The sequence below is a fragment of the Gymnoscopelus braueri genome (assembly GCF_963280865.1).
Source record: "Gymnoscopelus braueri genome assembly, chromosome: 24".
In the NCBI taxonomy this organism is placed as follows: domain Eukaryota; kingdom Metazoa; phylum Chordata; class Actinopteri; order Myctophiformes; family Myctophidae; genus Gymnoscopelus; species Gymnoscopelus braueri.
Window position 1 is genome coordinate 22570943 of NC_137626.1, and position 20382 is coordinate 22591324.

Consider the following 20382-nt stretch of genomic DNA (forward strand, 5'->3'; position numbering starts at 1 on the left):
CTCTCTCTCTCTCTCTCTCTCGTAGTCCTGAACATAGGAGAGAGAGGGGGAGGGGGGGGGGGTCCTGAACTATTATCCCATCTAAGATTCTTCATCATTTACATCCCAGTATACAAGTAAATTCTGGGGTTTCTCCTCTACATTGCAGCAACAAGAAAAATAGCAAATCAAATAACTATAGAACTGCAGTATTAAGGAAAAATATATATATATTTCCCAATGTAGGATGCTTTGTGTGTGTGTGTGTGTGTGTGTGTGTGTGTGTGTGTGTGTGTGTGTGTGTGTGTGTGTGTGTGTGTGTGTGTGTGTGTCTCGCACGCACGTTCCAATCCTTCAAACAAAAGGCAGGCATGACAAAAGTACTACTTTTAAAGGAGACCATGTCAGACTTTATTAAAGCTGCTTTAATCATAATACATACAATTCAGAATTACATATTTACACAAATATACAGATATGTAGGCATATCTCAATCTCATTATAATATCTCTTCATATCAACACAATACTCAGTAGATACAATAGGAAAATAAAGACAGTAGTTTGCTGCAATGTGCTGCATAACATGAAACTCAATGCAACCCTCCTCTTTCAGACGGCCAATTAAAAAATACAAATATTTCAATCAACTTTATTGAGTGATCTTGAATCGATGCTGCTGACAATTTAGTGCCCAATCTCAGCAACATAAGGGGGGCAGAAAATACACCCTCAGGATATATCAATAGTGCTGGATAAAATATCTTCCTTTTCGAGGGAGGTTCACGTGAGAGCTTTAAAAATTACGGCCGTGAAGAACATGCCACGAATAGTGGGGGAAATCCCATACGATGATATACACAAAGACAAAGAGACTCACAAAAATATATGATTCTCTTCACAAATGCATGATTTCAAGGAAAAAATGTGAGGTAATAGTGTGACACATCTGTACAATAGTAACTTATGTTTGTTTTTGATCGTACACCAGTTAACCAACATCGATCAAAACATTCACAGATTATACTTGGGTTTAGCCCACAGTTTTAAACCAAAAGGGCCTGCAGTCAGATTATCATACTTTTTTATTCTTTCCAGAAGATAAATCTTTGATTCCAGAAGGAGGCGATGGTGAATTAGATTCAACCTAAATAGTTTTTGAACAACAGGCAAATTACTCAAAGCAGTTTAGAATAAATCTGGGAAATTAAGCACAGGCAAATAAAACATGCCTGATTTCATTGAAGGGGGCTTCAGCTTTCCATTTCAGTATTTTAACCACTTAAACCCCATATGGTTGACCGGAGTCCCTCAGGGCTCTATACTAGTGTCTTTTCTGTTTTCTGCTATTGTGGGGAACGATTTCGCAGAAAATAGATTGACAAGCTCACAACCAGTCGCAGCTGCTATTTTCCGGCAAAAGCCTTCCTACAATAAGGATACTGGGGTTTAAGTGGTTAATGTAAATACCTGTCATCCCAGAGGACACGCATGAGAAAATGTGTCATAAATAGCCTAACACCATAACATATGGCATCATTAACACATCCAACACTAATGTACAGTTTTTCAAACACATTCTGATGCGTGTGCCCAGGGACGATACAACTGTTGCCTTGAGTGTTTGTAATGTTGTCCTTCATAAGGATGCCATTTAACTGCAAAACTGTGGGCCTGGTATTTAATGATAGTAACTGGCGTTGTAAATATCTAGTAATACAGTACATGTACTTATTTTCAGCATTCAGAATCGAATTTTACAGTGCACCTTGGTTATACAGCAGAGGGACGCAAGGTAATTTTTTCCTTAAAAACAAGTTGTGAAAAGAACTGACATTCAGCATCGAGAGCAGTAAAAACAAATCACCGCTGTGTGCATGTTTGAGAGAGACAGAAAGAGAGAGAGGGGGGAGGGGGGAGAGAGAGACTGTGTGTGCGTCAGGTATGTTATGACACACGGTTCTCCAGTTTTCTGCAAGGTCTGTTGGTGCTGTGAGTGAGTACAGCTCCCAGTGGAGTGACACCTAATTGGTATATCACCGATTTTTAATCGGCTTTTGTCACTCTATTAAGAACGCAGAGGCTTGGTTTCAGGGGTTGTGTGTGTGTGTGTGTGGGGGGGGGGGGGGGGAACTTGTATCAACATCCTGATTTTTAGAGGGCCAAATAGCACTGCAGATGACTCACTCCTCATGCACCTCACACTTTCAAAACCAATACTGACTTTGCCTGGTTGTTTATTGTCTCCAATAAAATGCAGTGTTTTTTTTTTCTTTTTGCATGCTGGCCCTGTTTTAGGGGAAGCAGTTATTGTCACATGCTGTGGTGTGTTGGCTGCCACTATATTGAAAGGACAAAGCCTGCCATTGTTCCACTTGCGTGCACCAGAGAGATAGGTGAGCCGCGTGCACATGGGAGTAAAATTGTCAATCAACACGAACAAGAACACCTTGACTTGGTGTGAAAAGCCGCAGTTTAATGGCCCTAATTCTATTGTGAGTGAGAGGGCAGAAAACACGCAACATGCAAGAATGCGCATACGGATACACTGATTCATGATTGCATGTGCATGATGCATGTACATGTATTACACACACGCACACACATACACACGTCACACACACACACTCCCTACCCCTTATTGGGGTTCCTGAGAGTTAGGAACAGAGCAGTCCCGGGAAACGACTAGATAGCTGAGCTGTCTGAAAGGAGGGACAATGCCACCTCTCTGTCATCCACTTGTACATTAAGTGTAGGTGTGATAAGCATGTCTGACCACTAGGTGGTGTTTTAGGTTACAGCGCAGGGATTCTCTCCAGGTTTCTTCCTCCTCTTCTGGCCATTTTTATCAAAAGTAGTCCCCGCCGTTTTATAAACTGAATGAATTCAGAGTCTTTCTTGTTGGATAGTGACAATGTGACAGCAGTTCATTTTCTAAAGACTTCCTGGAAATGAAAAAACAAACAAACAAAAAAAACATGACAAAGACCAAAAGCTCATTGGCTTTGAGTGAGCAGACCCGCAGCTCATTGGTCTGCCAAACACTACAGCAACACTAACACCCACCCCAAAGTAGGTGTGTCATGTAGAAAAAAAGTGACAAGGCTTAGAGGTAGCGTGCCCCCCACCCCCAAATATCTGCCCCTCCCTCTGAGACGCTCACGGGCACGCTCCCAAATGGTTCGTATTGCAGCCGGCTGCTAGTTATCACAGTGCATGGATAAACGTCTGACGCTGAAGCCATGAGACAACATTTTGATGTCTGGATGATGTTTCATGCAAAAATGGCCTTGATCAGCTGACGTGAACTGCAGCTCAAGTTTAGTTTTTTTGTCATTGTAACTGCAGGTGGGTATACACGGTTAAGGGGAAAGTGGATGTGCTGCATAAATAGGTATACTGCTTAGGGGAGGTGGTTGTATTGTAAAGCCCATTGTACCAGATAGTTATTCAATTAAGCTGACAGATGAGTATACGCTTATCAGGAAACACGCAGGTTCAGTGAACACCCACATCTTAAACACCGCAATCAACCCCCAGCTAGCAGTTATATGCTAGCACCTATTTAGGCAGAAGAAAGTGGTCAATCCCTTAAACCTTTGATTGTTTTCAGTTTAAGGATTGGCCAGTCAGATTTGTGGCTCCTCCAAGTGAAGGTTTAATGGTTTAAATTTATGAATATGTAGGAACCGGAGTAAGTGTGGTCCCAGGTCAGGGTTTACATTTAGGTCTGGATCCGGGGAAAGTGCAGTCCCAGGTCAGGGTTTGATGTCAGAGAAGCTGGTGTAGGTCTCACTGCAGCTGGAGGAAGTGCTGAGGTTCCCTGAGACGCTGCCATCTACAGGACAAACAAGGAATTGCAGTGAATACATTCAAACGTGAACACTGAAACCCAAGTTATAGATGTTCAGATTAGACTGAGGACTGGGTCTAACCCATACCCTGGTTAATAGACACCCACCTGAGCTGCTGAGGGACTGGTTTGACTTGGACTCAGAGATGAGACTGAGGAGGTTGGCTGCTGCTACCCACCCGTCCTTGCTGTTCCGCAGGTTCTTCACAAACCTGGAGACAATGAAAGCAAACATTGAATCCTGCTGAGTCCTAACAGTTGAGAAACACAGTTTACAAATCCTCAGTTTTTATTTTTCAATTTTTCTCAAATGATGTAAACAAAAGGACCATTTGGTCACATCTGTACCCTTTCAGAGTTAAATGAACTGAACTGATTTTAATGTAGGATGTTTGATGTGAGACTGAAGGGTCTACCATTGTCCATCTTCTCCCTCCTTGATCAGCTGAACCACGTCTCCACTCTTCACGGCCAGCTCTTGAGGACTCGTCTTTTCACAGTCCGACACTACTGTGTATTTTCCAGACTGTAGAGGTCAGAGGTCAAGAAGGACAAAGGCCAAGTTTGAATTAAAGACGCAAAATCAGTCATGTGATGAGCAAAAAAACATTACATAAAAAAAAAGAAATGGCTATTTAATAGTTTTTTCTCTATTCTAAGAAGTACATGAAGAAACTTTTCGTATTCATCAAATTACAAATTATTAATTACAAGGGGAATCATTTTGTAGGAGCACGTTCTTGGTTTTCGCCATGACTTCCGCCCGCCTGACAGCGCAAGTTATATCCGCTCTAGACCGGATCAGAAAACTGCAAAATGGCAAAATGGAGTTGATCCCAGTCTAGTGTTTTCCCAATGATTGGAATACCGTCGCAGCCCACAGGTTGGGAATCATTGCCATAAAGTCTCATCACCGTGCTCACCAGCTTCTTTCCGGCCTCGTCCTCAGCGTCAGAGTTCATGGGGTCCTCGCCACTGGAGTACACATCATGCTCTTCTGATGCGTCCACCGATAGAGATGCTTTGTTCCATCCTGGGTGGAGGAGAGAGGAGAGCCAGAGAGAAGTGGAGAAAAGGGAGTGGTGGAGAGGGTGATCAGAAACAGAGGAGAGGAAGAAGAGGAAGAAGAAGAATGTCAAAATGAAATGAAGGTATATCAGAGAGGGTTTGGGATGAAGGGAAGAGGAGCGGGTGATGTTGGGAAAGGAAGGAAGGAAGGAAGGAAGATGGAACAATGATGGAAACGGAGGGAGAGAAAAGGGTGTGGAAAAGACAGAGGATGAGTGACTGGCATTTTTAACGGTGACCCTTCACTGACAAACACACAATCAATCAAAATGTTCATCTGGAAGACTTCTGGATGATCTGAATGGCAAAAAAATAAACTGATCTGAGAACAGCCACCACACGCACACACACACACACACACAAGCCGGGTTTGTCATCATGAACCATTGATCAGTCACAATCTCAGCACACCGCAGATCAATCAATTCAGTTGATGATCAGAGAATAAAGGAAGATGGGGGTCAGTTATTTACTGTATATTGTGGTCACAGTCACAGATGACACGGTCATCTAGTGGCCACACCTTGCAGCTCTAATGGTCTTAAATCTTGTGGCCATGACATAAAACTAACTGAAACATGCCAGGTCACGTTTCCTCTTCTGAAGAGAAGAGTGTTCCGATCTATATTTAAACGTCAAATTTATCGTAAACTAAATCTCTGTAACTTAAAGAAAGAAATTTAGTAAGAGATGAGTTTTCAATTCAATGCTGCAATCTGAAATCCATACAAGAGACACATTGGTCTCAAGCCACAAATATCCACTCTCTACCCTTTCTCTCCTATCTCAGTCTTCTATCTAATAAGAAATGCTGCAAAAACACATTTTAAGTCCGAGGCTGATTCGATTGTGTCACCTAGTAGGGTTACATAAGGTTAATTTATTTAGAACAAAACTTAAATATGTATATTTTGGTTATGCCTTCATTAATGTTTATAAATCATTTGAATTTCCAGCTAAATTTATTTAGCTGATATGCTATTTAGACATGGACCCTCATGACACACTCAAGACTCAAACATCAATGACTTGGACTTAAGCAATGGTAACTCGACAATAATTCTGCCAATGGCTATTTTGGTTTGTTTCTAATACCACACCACAGCAACCCCAAAAACACACCACACCAAGGAGTACATAGCAGTCAGAAAAAAGATCGCTGATTCGAGGAAGAGAAGGCAGTATATTATATACTGTAATATACTTCACCTCTAATCAAATCAACAGCTCTCTGTGACCAACCCCAAGCACAGCACAGCACAGCACAGCACAAAGTGCTTTATACTCAGGGTGGCTGTATACCTTGCCTCTTGCTCTGTAACAGGCTAGAAGTACTTATCCACCTTGCTCTGCTCAGAGACATATGGCAACAAGGCTCTGGATGGGGAGAAACAGCCGGTAAGTCAGTTGGTTAATAAGTCAATCAGTCAGTCATGATCAGTCATTTATCAAATTGTTGACTTTAGTTGGATCGATGCATTAAGTTCCCACTCTGAAGGGGAGACATAAGTCATAACGCCAGTCAGTAAATCATGTTGTCTTTCTATTTGACAGATACAGCTTTTCCAATGGACACACCTCCAAAAGGTCATTCACACCCCAACGCAACACTGTCGCTAAATGACGATGTCCTAACTGCCGTCTTTCCAGTGCTCTCAGACCACAGGGACAAAACAACACGTGTGGTTAATTTTACATGAAGTCTACACGAGATTAAAACACATTTACAATACATATGGATGACCAGCCTATTGTAAAAGTTGGAGCTAATATGTTAGCTACATGTAACACAATGTAAGTCAAGCTAAAATTGGTGGGATGACATACAGAGTGTGTGTGTGTGTGTGTGTGTGTGTGTGTGTGTGTGTGTGTGTGTGTGTGTGTGTGTGTGTGTGTGTGTGTGTGTGTGTGTGTGTGTGTGTGTGTGTGTGTGTGTGTGTGTGTGTGTGTGTGTGTGTGTGTGTGTGTGTGTGTGTGTGTGTGTGTGTACACAATGGAGAATTGTATCCCTCTTTATATCAGCTAGGATTTAGACAGACAAAAGAAAACATGCTGCAACAAGATTACGATGGGATGGATCGATGGCTAATGGAGTCTTGTGGAATGGAGCTACTCAGTAGAGTTTAATTGTGATCTAGCGACAGAAGCTACAGTATACCTTTAAACCCAAATGGTGTTGGGTCACTCTTGACCAAGTGGCGTTTGGCGCTGTGGTCAGGGCTCAGGGTTGAGCCTGGCCCCAAGCAGAGAAGAGGAACGACAAAGAAGAACAAAAGGAAGAGAAGGGAAGGTAAGAAAGTTTAGAAATGCAATGAAAGAAGGAAACCATATTAAAACCTTATCTAACCCCCCTTATCTAACCCCGAAGTAGTTTGTCTTATAGACAAACTACTTCTGAACAAGTTATTATGCCATTTTGATGACAGTAACGCCTTGACTTAAACACTTAACACCTTTGGGATTTGGGTTCCAAATGGGACCACAGGAGGACAGTATGGAGGTAAATTAAACACATACTGTGGGGAACTCTAGCTTGCTATCAAATCTTCAATCATGTACCTGGTGGGACCAGGGTGATGAAAGGGAAGTGGTAATGTTACCAACTTTCACCAACCAGGGACACTATGTCTAGAGGCTGGGGTTGGTGTTGCACCTATTCTTAGAAAGTGACTCCAAGTCTGGTGCTGTTTGTTACCTTTCTGGCTCTTGAGATTGCTGAAGCCCTGTAAAGTAAAACGCTTTTTAGCCACTGAGGACCTGTCAGTGGTTGGACTGGTCACTGGCTCATCTAGAAACGAGTGTCATGGATGAAAGACAGGGATAGAGAGGGAGAGAGCGAGAGAGACAGACAGACAGAGATATACAAGAGTCAGATTGAAACAGAGGCAGACAGAGAGGAAGAGACATGAAAGCGAAGGAGGTGAAGAGAACAGGATTTGAGATTAGCAGAAGAATTCAAAAGTAAAAGCAAACCGAATAAGAGAAGGGCAGTAAGGAATAAAGAATAGACCTGGGAAGTCTGTCTAAACAAAACTCAACTGATTCTCTGAGACTTTCTTTCTACAGTAGAAATCCCCCTGTTCTTGCAGTAAATAAAAAAACACAGATGAAGTGTAATCCTACAAAAACCTTATTTAAAACCGTTGATATTTTGCTGCCTAAATAAATTCAGCGAATGACTCGAGCAATATTGTTCTTGGAGAAAGAAATCAGAAAATACTTTGTAGTAAATCTGATACATCTGATGTTGTAAGATTCACTCAATCTGATGCAGTAAATCAAAACGACTATTTCTCAAAACAACACTCCTGTTCCCTCAGGATCTACGGGTCTTGATATCTGGAGTGCAGGGAGCAGCTCAAATGGCTTAAGTGAGGATAGGCACAGTACTGCCTTTGAGTACAACCATGGGTCAAGAACCAATTACCTTTCAGTATCGGCTTAGTATTTGGATGTTTGTTTGAATCAACCAATTACCTTTGTGTTTGGGTGAGGAAGAGGGGTTGGCCTCGGACGTCACGCTTTGTTCCGCCTTCTTCTCCTCCTGTTTCTTTTGGCTCTTCTGAACGCTACAACGGAACGGACTGAAGGAGAGGAGAGGGGAGGAAAAGGGAATAGATGAAATAAGAAATAACAAGATAACCAAGAGGTGTGCATAGTTGAGCTGCGAGGCTTGAGCCGAGCTTTCAAATGCGAGCTATTTATAACAATGTTGCCTTCTTGACTGCCAAATTGCATCATATGTCAGATATTGAGTTGGACTCGAATAGAAGTTTCATTGTGTTGCGTTTGGATTATCATACAGAGAGAGTGAGAGAGAGTGAGAGAGAGACCAACCTGAGAGAGATGGAGGTGTTATTGCTGCTGGGGCTGGGACTGGGTGAGGATGTGTCTGATGGCCTCTGTTGCCTGGCTTCTAAAACACAACAAAAAACATAAGAGTGATGGGGTTGTGTCTGTGTGTGCGTGTGTCTGTCTGTGTGCGTCTTATATTGGTGAAAGAGAAGACGGACAGTGGGACAGAGTCAGAGAGAAAAAGCAATATGTGTGAGTGTGTGTGTGTGTGTGTGTGTGTGTGTGTGTGTGTGTGTGTGTGTGTGTGTGTGTGTGTGTGTGTGTGTGTGTGTGTGTGTGTGTGTGTGTGTGTGTGTGTGTGTGTGTGTGTGTGTGTATGTGTGTGTTACCTCTACAAGCTTTTAGCTGTTCTGTCAGGACCTTACGGATCTCATTGACCCATGATGATTTGATCTCCGGAGTTGGAGCCTGGAGTGGAGACGAAAGACAACATAAACCATCTGACACACACACACAAACACATTATCTCTGTTTCCATCTTAGGCCTGTTAATTGAATCACAATGTATTGCACTGGAACGTTTACAGTGTACAGTAAAATCCTCAGTGTTCATTTATCTCTGAGAACCTAAATGCATGGTGCAAGTGCATTTTGGGGCGTGCCCAACACCAATTTAGCTAATTAAACGTGCATAATCTGGGCACAGAGGGGTTGTAAATTTAGTCTGTGTTTTGGGGTAACATGAATTATACCAGTCAGAGCATCATCTTCCACTGCTTTTAAGACCTAAGTTGTTGCATGCAAAAATATCCTTGGGCGCTAGTACCCGGCAGCATTTGAGTGTTACTTCCGTATAGACAAATGCTGTAATGACAACTTAGCTACGAGAGGAGTTGCTCACTGAGGTTGACAGCTGGCACCAGATTTTATACATTTCAATGATAACCTACGCATTTGATTCACAAAATACTGACTCAAAAAAATCATGTTCATTGAAGATCAGCTATCTTTGGTGCACAACACCGGCTGCCCAACTGCAGTAGGCACAAATCACCGTTTAGTATTCCCACCCATGCTGGCTGTCCCTTCTACACAGACAAGCTGGCAGACGCTGACTCAGCGTTATAACCAGCTCTGCTGCCAGCTCAAAAGCGGCATGAAAATGACAAACCAATTTGTCTACATACCTTATACAACTAGGCAGAATGATGGGGCAACATTCCAGTCCTGAACTGGCAGTGTAAAAGGGGCTTATGTCAGGGTGGACCTAGTGGACCTTACGGGTCCATTTGGTTAAATTTTTACGCTCTCAGAGTTACGGGGGTCCTTGAAATTACAAGGTTTGAGAACCACTGCCCTAGATGATGACTGTTTTATTACCTGCACAATAAAGACCTCTTCTCTCGAGTTGCACCAGATCTCAAATTTCTTGTGGTCTCCTTTGGCATTCTCTGTGATCCCCACAGCACTCATCTGAGCAGAGAGAGAGAGAGTGAGAGTGAGAGTGAGAGAGAGAGAGAGAGAGAGAGAACATGATTTACAGGCTCTTGGTCCATTCTAAAAAAGTTAAAACACACAAAAATATAAAGAAAAGTACACACAAATAATACCATAAAAGACATTTTCCAGACTCTTGATCCATTCTAAAAACATATAACAACATAAAGTCAAGCAAAGTCTCCACCAGGCCGTTTTGCGGCAAGCTTTGGAAGGCAGTCTTAGCCAATTGGAATGGGATCTGGGACTCATCTTGATCACATGATGCCAGAGATAACGTGTACCGATTTCTATCCTATATTAAAATTGGCTTAAGGGAGGACCGGCCAGCGGGCGGGTGGACGGGCGAGCGGACCTCTGACATGGTGACATGAGCGTAACGCTCATGTCACCATGACTCAGCCATAACCATATAAGGAGTTCCCAATGCAGCTACGCCCAAATATGGAGTGTGTTGTCTAACCTCAATGTGTCGTCATGGCATCAGGTGCAAACAAATCAGTCAGCTCCATATATGGGCACAAAAGGGGCATATACTGATGACATCAGGGATCTCCATATACAGAATTGGCTTAAAAGTGACATGGACTGACAGATACAGAGATCTACATATATGGGCATAAAGGGACAAGGACTGACAGATAGAGATATCCATATATGGGCATATCAGTCGGATCGGCGGTGCGACATATGTGTGAGAGCTGCGTAGCGGCCTGAACTCTAGATGTGAGGGCCGCGTAGCGGCCCGAACCTCTAGTCTTATAAATGACATAAGTTGTGTGCAAAATTCAAACAAATGTTGTAGGTACAAGGACATGAGCCACATGTCACCGATCTGCCCGTTCTCCACCTTTGTAACCACTTAAACCCTATATATTTTATTGTATGTCAAATAGCAAAAATAGCTGATCTACAAGGCGTTGTGAGCCATTTTCACAGAATGTTTGCCGAATGTTCACCTATTTTTGCCAAATGATATAAATTTTTTTCTGAATGTTCATCCACTTTTACAGAGCTGTTTGCCTATGACGACATGCGCAGAACAGGGATGCTAGGGTTCATGTGGTTAACTCGTATTCCTTCCCCCTCATCTGAGGACTTACATTGAGCGAGGTTTTGAAGCTGTATGAGGGGGCCTTCTCGTAGCCTTCCCCATTCTCCTCTCTCTTCTTGCAGAAGAGCAGGGCCTTCTCATGCAGGAACAGGTGCCTCTGCATGGGCTTGAACCTGGCCAGGTCCTTGACCTTGGCGTGACCTTTCTTGTGCTCCGTCCAGACACTGAAGGAGCCCTGCATCAGCAGACGGCCCAGCTCAGACAGGTTGCCCTGAGGGAAGGAGGAAATAATTAAACACATGCATCGGCTCACACAAAAGAGATACCTTGGAGGGTAAAAGGTTCCACAGAGATTGGGAAGGATAGAAGTATTCATTTAAACACATATACAATAACGATGGCATGCTTGCAAACTCACAAACTACATAGGCTACAGTACACATGCATTATTTCTTACTTTTGTATTTCAGTATCCGACAGTACTTTTCCTTACTCTGTATCTGTAACTTTGTAACTCTAACTGCTGTGCTGCCTGTGGGCGACTGAAATTCCCCAGCGGGATCAATAAAGGTATCCATCTATCTATCTACCGGTATCTATCTATCTATCAATCAATCCATCATTCATTACAGAATTTTAACTTTCTAGACTATAGAATGTATGTAAACTAAATGTCTTACTCAGGGCTGCCAACTTTCAGAAATTTGTAAGAGTGAGACTTTAACTGTCGTAATGCGTTCGGCCGGCGGCGAAAAAAATTTTGGGGGCCCAAAATTTAAAAAGGGCCCTTTTTAACGCTGATTTAGAGGAATTTAACATTAAGACTGATGTCTTCACCCCCATGCCAGCTGCTCTCCCTGTCGGCCCCCTCATGCTTATATAGTGTTAATAATTGCATTTATTCATTAATTCTGATGAAAAACACGACTACATTATGCTATTGTTAGTCACATTTATTCAACATTGGGTTTGGACACAGGTTTCACTTAGAGCAAAGGTATTATAATATGTTACTCTCTACCTCCCCCTACAGGCTGGTATTATAATATGTGACTCTCTACCTCCCCCTACAGGCTGGTATTATATGTTACTCTCTACCTCCCCCTACAGGCTGGTATTATAATATGTTACTCTCTACCTCCCCCTACAGGCTGGTATTATACTATGTTACTCTCTACCTCCCCTACAGGCTGGTATTATAATATGTTACTCTCTACCTCCCCCTACAGGCTGGTATTATAATATGTTACTCTCTACCTCCCCCTACAGGCTGGTATAATAATATGTAACTCTCTACCTCCCCCTACAGGCTGGTATTATACTATGTTACTCTCTACCTCCCCCTACAGGCTGGTATAATAATTTGTTACTCTCTACCTCCCCCTACAGGCTGGTATTATAATATGTTACTCTCTACCTCCCCCTACAGGCTGGTATAATAATATGTTACTCTCTACCTCCCCCTACAGGCTGGTAATATAATATATTACTCTCTAACTCCCCCTACAGGCTGGTATTATAATATTTGACTCTACCTCCCCCTACAGGCTGGTATTATAATATGTTACTCTCTACCTCCCCCTACAGGCTGGTATTATAATATGTTACTCTCTACCTCCCCCTACAGGCTGGTAATATACTATGTTACTCTCTACCTCCCCCTACAGGCTGGTATTATAATATGTTACTCTCTACCTCCCCCTACAGGCTGGTATTATAATATGTTACTCTCTACCTCCCCCTACAGGCTGGTATAATAATTTGTTACTCTCTACCTCCCCCTACAGGCTGGTATTATAATATGTTACTCTCTACCTCCCCCTACAGGCTGGTATTATAATATGTGACTCTCTACCTCCCCCTACAGGCTGGTATTATAATATGTTACTCTCTACCTCCCCCTACAGGCTGGTATTATAATATGTTACTCTCTACCTCCCCCTACAGGCTGGTATTATACTATGTTACTCTCTACCTCCCCCTACAGGCTGGTATTATAATATGTTACTCTCTACCTCCCCCTACAGGCTGGTATTATAATATGTTACTCTCTACCTCCCCCTACAGGCTGGTATTATAATATGTTACTCTCTACCTCCCCCTACAGGCTGGTATTATAATTTTACTCTCTACCTCCCCTTACAGGCTGGTATTATAATATGTTACTCTCTACCTCCCCCTACAGGCTGGTATTATAATGTGACTCTCTACCTCCCCCTACAGGCTGGTAGGGCCTGTAATAAAGGCCAATCAAAAAGAAGGCCATCAAATAAAACGATGATTTTTAAGTCCACGGAAATAATGAATTTAATAAATTTAATATTTAATAAAATAAGGATGATTTAATTTTAATATAGTACAAGAATAGTGTAACTACTGTATCTGTAAAATATAACCCATTTATTTCATAAAATTATGTATTGAGTTATAGCCTATTTGTCTCAATATTTGTCACATTCAGCCCTGGACTTCACTGACTGTAGGGGTCACATTAATCACATTAGAATCACAGATTAGATATTTTATGTATTTTCCCCTATTTTCTGTATTTTTCACTATTTAAAATATAGTATTTCTTAATTTATAATAATTATAGCTCGTAGATTGGCTTTTTTCACCATTTGAAATTGTTTTAAAATAAAAGGTAAACAGTTTTCCCAACCGACAGAGAGTCAGAGACAATATTTTGCCTATATATGGTTCTGTATTAGTGTATGAGTCAGTTTTAGCAGATTTCATTCTAATTGGCTACTGTAGACTGCCTATCAATTTCATGGGCCTGGGTAGGGCCACCTGGCCTGGCGGATATCTTCCCTGTTGCGCAGCAGCACGTCAGCAAGTGAAGGAAATGAATAAATACAAATAAACATAATGTTTTGATGGATAAATGCAAATGCTTAAATCATATATATATCTTCGCTGTCAGGCCGAAACCTTGTATTTCCATATTTCAACTTTATGTTTTTTCATAAATGAATGCCTTACTTCAGCGGTTCTCAAACTGGGGTCCGGGGACCCCCAGGGGTCCTTGAGGAGTTACATGACTTTAACTATGAGTGTTCCATTTGTACACTCTCAGAGTTAGGATTTCTTTAGATTGGGGTCCCAGAGATAGCAAAGAGGTATCAAATGGGGGTCCGTGGGCTAATGCTTATTAAACTGGGGGTCCATGAAATTAAAAAGTATGAGAACCACTGCCCTACTTCATCATACAAGAGTGTCACACTATAAGAGTAAAAATAGCCGATCTACAAACTCCCAACATGCCGAGATATGTGTTGTGAGCTTGTAGATCAGCTATTTTCACAAATTACAATTTCCTATAGTATTGTTTGTTGATTACTTTTCATGCAGTAATGCTATTTAAAATTTCATTTCTTCCTTCTTTTTTTTGTATTAAAAAGGTCTTTAAAAAAATGGTCACTTTACTGTCATCTGGGGACCCCCCCCCCCCAAACAAAAAAATTACGTGGGGACCCCCCTGGGACTTGTGGGTCCCTGGTCCCGACACACAGGTTGAGAACCAGTGATTTGACTAACACTGCTAGTCACAGTTTGTTGTTAGAACCACCAGCAACATGTATGCTGCTCACCAGCAGCCTGTGTAACGTTTAAGTCTCATGTAGTCAGACCCACCATTTCATCAAAATAAAATGATTTGTAAAGATAATGTGTTTGTAAAAAGGAGGTGGTTAAGTGATCTACCGTTTGACCCGCTTCAGAATCAGTCACGGCATATTGAGGCGCTGACACAGACGCATCGGTCGGCGTTTCACGTTGTATACTTTTTTAATTTCTCCACCAAAGTGCACTGTTGTGCTTCCTTAAATCCTTCTCCTTGGCTAGAGAGACGCAATGACCCGCCTTAAGCTGCCTCTGATTGGTTTGTATTAGTGACAGACGAGCGTCATGTGAACCGTGGCTGCATCCCATCGCGCAGCGCACCAACCACAAATATGGAAAAGTCGTCCTAAAACACCCTCGCCCCCGGTCTAATGCGGCGGCCACGGTCCGCGAAAAAAGGGTGGCAGTGTGTTTTAGGACGAGGCTTCCGTTTTCCACCCGATTGCTCTTTTTTTTTTTTTTTGCTGTGAGAGGGGGGAAAAAGCGTGAGAAATGGCAAGTGTGGCGTGAGGCGTGAGAAGAGGTTAAATTGCGTGACTCTCACTCTCAAAGGGTGAGAGTTGGCAGCTCTGTCTTACTGCCTATAATACAGTTCAGAAATGCACCCCAAGCTACATGGTAGCATTTCTAGCAGAGGAATGTGTCCGAGTGTTTTTTTAAACCCAATTCCTCTGACCTCATATCCTGTGATAGCGATGAAGTGCATGGAGTCATTGACAGCCTTCAGGATCCCCAGAATTGAGGAGAGCGCCTTCTGTAGGTCGTCACAGCCATCACAACCCCTGCTGTATTTCAATAACTCCTGGAAATATACAACACATACCGGAGATTAAGTCATCATCAACACATAACTGAAGAATGTTTGGTGTGCACTGTGCAGATACAAAAATGTATGAGCACATTCGTGCACTCACAACCCTACCCTGAGCAGTAGCTGGTACTTGGTGATTCTCTGGACAGGTTTAAGGAGGTAGGAGTCCAAGCCAAGTTTATGTTCCAGTTTTTTCTGGCATTCCTATTACCCATAGAAACACAAGCCCCAAGACTTATTTTAGTGAGAAGTAAAACATGTTGATAGGCATTCACATTTAAGAGAACCATACCAATATTACTACAGTACATAGTCAATACCCAGTCAATCTCAGCCGCATACTGTAGCTTACATAAACTCTGACCATTTCCCTCAAATTTGCTTTATTTCTGAGAGATCATGTTTGTTTTCATTTTGTACATTTTCAATAAATGTCAGCGTTAGCTGTAACTCACTGTATCATTAAACTCCTCTTTAAGCAGCCAAAATTTGAGTTCGAAATGCAGCACTTAACTATTTTCCAGGAAAAATAATAAATGGCGTAGTGACATTCAAAAGGGTGAGTTACCTATACCCTGTAACTTTGTCATAGATTGTCTTTCCACACCATTTCAACATGAATGGGAGTGAATATTTACGCTGAAAAATTGTCGGCAGTAAAAGTATAACTGTTGTTCTAAATGGTTTCTTTTCACCTTTAGGCATGATTCAATCACCTCTTACATAGATAAGGTCATTCATTATCTTCTACCATTACAAGGCACTGAGTGTGAACTTTGACCGGAGGCGAGTGAAATGCGTGGCTGGGTGGTTTAAAGGGTGAAAGGTGAATATTTTGACCTGGAAGAAGGCACAGTCAGAGCACTGCCTCCAGAGACTCTCTGAGCGAGGTTTGTTCTGACAGTAGGCTTCATAGATCTGCAGATCACCCATCTAGACAGAGAAACACACAGACGCGAAACAAAACGTGTCAGTCAATGAATGCCAGCTGCTAGTCCTGGCAGTATGCCAGGAGACTCCACCAACATCTACCTGCAAGTAGATCAATAACAGGCTGCTGGAGGAAGGGATCGATACATAGATTGACAGATAGACTGATAAACGCAGACAAAAAGACAGCTACAAGATAGCTACTGTATGTATATATGTATGAACAGACAGACAGATGTATGAAATGTATACTGATACTTCTGTCTTGCACAGACCTTTATGTACTACTATACCTAACAAATGTCCTTCGGGATCACTGAGGTGCAATCTAATCAATATACCGCAATGAACAAGAAATCAGCCTGCCTGTACGTACACTGACCAAATTCCAATCTAAATAACCGCCCTTTATAAACACTTACTTACTACTTTCGACAAGACTGTAAATGGATGAAATGGGAGTTAGTTAAGTCAGTAAATATGTGTGTACCCGCTCTAAAAAGCATCGGCCCACCAGCTCTGGACAGTCTATGTATGACTCCAGCTCCTTGAGAAACGTCCTGCAGACAGACAAACACAAAACAAATGAAAAAGAGAGACACAGGCAATACTTGATGTAGTACAGGAGTGTTACTACAGCCTATCGCATAAGTCGACATCAAGATGTGACGAAATGTGTCAAATATCGCAAAAAGGAGTTGAGGTGGATTTGATCTTTTTTTGTCAAACAATTAAGTATTTTATTTGCTTCAAGCCAGGTAATGAAAACACTGTGAACTAAAGTTTGCTTAAAACATATTAAACATTTTATATTGACACAGCTTCACTCTATTCCACTGACAATAGGGTTTTGTAGTATAAACTCTGCCGAGTAAAGTGATGATTTTCACGCGGGTAAGAACTTATTGCACACTTCTTATTAGATATTAAGCACTCACACTTCTAATAGTAATGTCACAACAGAAATTCTTCTAACAGTAAAAACAGAAATGCGGATTTTAGGAAGTAGGAATTGTGTTTTAAAGTGGGAACTTGAACATTTGCACTGTGAAAATCAAGCCAAGTCTTTGAACTTCCTCTAAAGTTCAGATCAGTGCAAAAGATATGTTCAGCTGGTCATGCTCATCTTGGTGTCTGACTAACAGACTGACAGCTGGTTGACTGACGGTGTATCTTTACCTCTTGTGAAACTGGTAGATCTCTGGCATGTTGCCAAACAGGACGTCTTTCTTGTTGAGCAGGGTGCTGGGGATGAGGTGAGTCATAGCAGGGTTGTCCATCTCTGCTGCATAGCCCTAAAGCACAGCGATAAATAACTTCTTATCTACTTCAGTGAATCTCAACCTTTAAAATTTCAAGGTTTGACATGCCCCAGGCCAAGGACCCCCTTTGATACAATTTTCCGTTTTTCGTTTGCGTTTTTAAAAAATCCATCATCCAATAATCATATGCATCATATGTTTTTACTTGAGACAATTTCAAACGAAAAATATAGACCCCATCTGAATGTGTATAGAAGCATGTATTCTGCTACAGTAAATTGAATACTCTTAAAATAAAAATATCTATTATTATTGTAGGGCTCGGCTTTCCAAGCCACATGGTGCAGAGCCATGTATACTTTTTTTCACATTAACTGCTGTAAACAGAGGTCTGTAGCAGACTATTGTTGCAGTGATAACTCACCTCCAGCACACACAGTAGTTCTTCTACGTAAAGTCTTTCTGTGTCCAACAGCTCATTCATTACATGGCTGTAATAAAAAGAAAAGCTAAAAGTTTACAAAGGCACGCACATCCAATTGATAAAATACCAGGTGATAGACAAAGGAACTTGTGGAGACAGAAAAATTGATTCTGCACACTGGATTAATTGCTCCTATATATTACAATCAAAGTTGACATTTAGAGTGTCTAGCTTTTCCTCAGTCTGACTTTATTTTCATAGCTGTAACCACACACACACACACACACACACACACACACACACACACACACACACACACACACACACACACACACACACACACACACACACACACACACACACACACACACACACACACACACACAGAAGAATGCAACATTTTGAAATGTGATGTGTTCCATTACTTTGTGACTGCAAAGAAATGAAGACTTTGAGCTGGATCACAAAAAGGTTGAGATGAAAGGTATAACAGTATCCGTTAATTGACTCTGTTCAGTGTGAGCAAAGTGACAGCAATGTGGAGCTATGACACTGGCGCCCCTAGAAGCTACCGTCTCCAAAGTTCTCTGAACCCTTACCCTCGAAGGACCGCCAAGTTGTCTTCCTCTTCAGACAGAGAAGCATGTCGGGTGGTGCCGTTGTGTAAGGACGACTCCACCTGGACACGGACACACACACAAACACAAACACACACACGAGAAAGTATTCATCACTTAGTTTGTCATTTACACAATCACATATATGTACAACATAATAAAACAAATGTCCATAAAATAAATCCATAAGTAAATCAAAAAGTTGTATATTGCGGATGGACAACTGACCTTTTTGCAGATTCCATTCAGCACGCTGTCCTCAGAGAATGTCCTTGTTTTCCTCCTTTGTTCTGCAGGACAGATCAATACAGTACATTTTATACAACTTCATTTCATTTTCTCTTCCATTTACTCAGCAGCAGCCACCCATGTTGCATTTTATGACTATCCCTCTTTCTCTCCCTCTCTCACTCCATCCTTCCCTCCATCCATTAATCCTTTGATTACATTGCTACGCTAGTAGCCCAGTGCTCGAGATTAGAGCAAAAATATCATCTTGCTAAGACCATCCAGGAGAGACCATCTCTCTGATCTTAGGTGTTAGTTCAATAGGTTAGATTCTTCTCTATTTTCTTTTCTTAAATCTTTCTAGCCACCTCTGGTTCCCTTCCTTCATCACCATCTTTCTCTTCCTCTAACCGTATCGTGACAGAAGAATGCTGACTTGACTTGAAGACTGGGTGCAAGATTAACAAGGCTCTTATCCATCCTATAAAGGGGAGAGGGAAGTTTTTATTTATATATTATATATATATATATATATATATATATATATATATATATATATATATATATATACACACACACACACACACACATTTGTGTGTTTGTGTGCGGGCGCGTTTTACTATTCCTTTTCATTGCTGTTACAAAATATAAAGAACAAGAACAAAATAAGGATATACTTATATAGCTTACTCAAGATGTAACAATAAAGACACGTTGAACCCTGATATACCAATTTATTTTTTATCCATCTAGCCATCTATCCATCCACACCTCTTTTCGCTCCGTTTATTTTTTTAATTTAAGATTAAATAGAGCTTCTCAACTGGCTTCAAATTAGGACCTGAATTCAACAACCCTGAAGTCAATATATAAAACAACATAACATGTTTCAATTCATCTTTAAAGTTGTTCTTGGTGTGAGCCACCACATGCCAACCAACAACCCTGTCAATTGATTTTGTGGGTCGGCCTTTGAGGCCCCTGACCCACTATGGTGATGAAAGCCACTGTTACCGGGCCTCCTTACCGGGAGAGGCCTGTGGTGATTTGACCTCAGGTCTCGGTGCTACAGGTTGAACGGGTCTGGTCTGTTTGGCTGCCAGCTTCTTGAGACTGACCCTCCTCTTCTCAAACATCTCCTGGACAGAAGCCTGCTTCTGAAACACCTTCTCCACCTGGTCCTGAGGGACGGAGGGAGAGAGTGTTTACATGATGGCAATAACCCTGGTTTACATGTTTTG

At 41.8% G+C, this 20382-nt stretch overlaps 1 protein-coding gene across 4 annotated transcripts in view; it reads right to left on the reverse strand.

Moving 5' to 3' along the window:
• Nucleotides 1–382: 382 nt before the first annotated feature.
• Nucleotides 383–20382, reverse strand: part of LOC308080913 (guanine nucleotide exchange factor DBS-like) — a 100141-nt gene continuing 80141 nt past the window's right edge. For all 4 annotated transcript variants that reach the window (XM_080423011.1, XM_080423010.1, XM_080423013.1 and 1 more), the window contains exons 13-30: nt 20169–20322; nt 19142–19203; nt 18896–18975; nt 18297–18363; nt 17790–17905; nt 17101–17170; nt 16521–16613; nt 15792–15884; nt 15546–15671; nt 11295–11516; nt 10075–10167; nt 9084–9162; nt 8737–8815; nt 8377–8483; nt 4755–4864; nt 4248–4357; nt 3940–4043; nt 383–3816 (exon numbers count right to left, since the gene is read on the reverse strand). In XM_080423011.1, the coding sequence (XP_080279137.1) occupies nt 3737–3816; nt 3940–4043; nt 4248–4357; nt 4755–4864; nt 8377–8483; nt 8737–8815; nt 9084–9162; nt 10075–10167; nt 11295–11516; nt 15546–15671; nt 15792–15884; nt 16521–16613; nt 17101–17170; nt 17790–17905; nt 18297–18363; nt 18896–18975; nt 19142–19203; nt 20169–20322 (1845 nt within the window). In that variant the 3' untranslated portion in view covers nt 383–3736. The remainder of the gene's footprint in view (nt 3817–3939; nt 4044–4247; nt 4358–4754; nt 4865–8376; nt 8484–8736; nt 8816–9083; nt 9163–10074; nt 10168–11294; nt 11517–15545; nt 15672–15791; nt 15885–16520; nt 16614–17100; nt 17171–17789; nt 17906–18296; nt 18364–18895; nt 18976–19141; nt 19204–20168; nt 20323–20382) is intronic.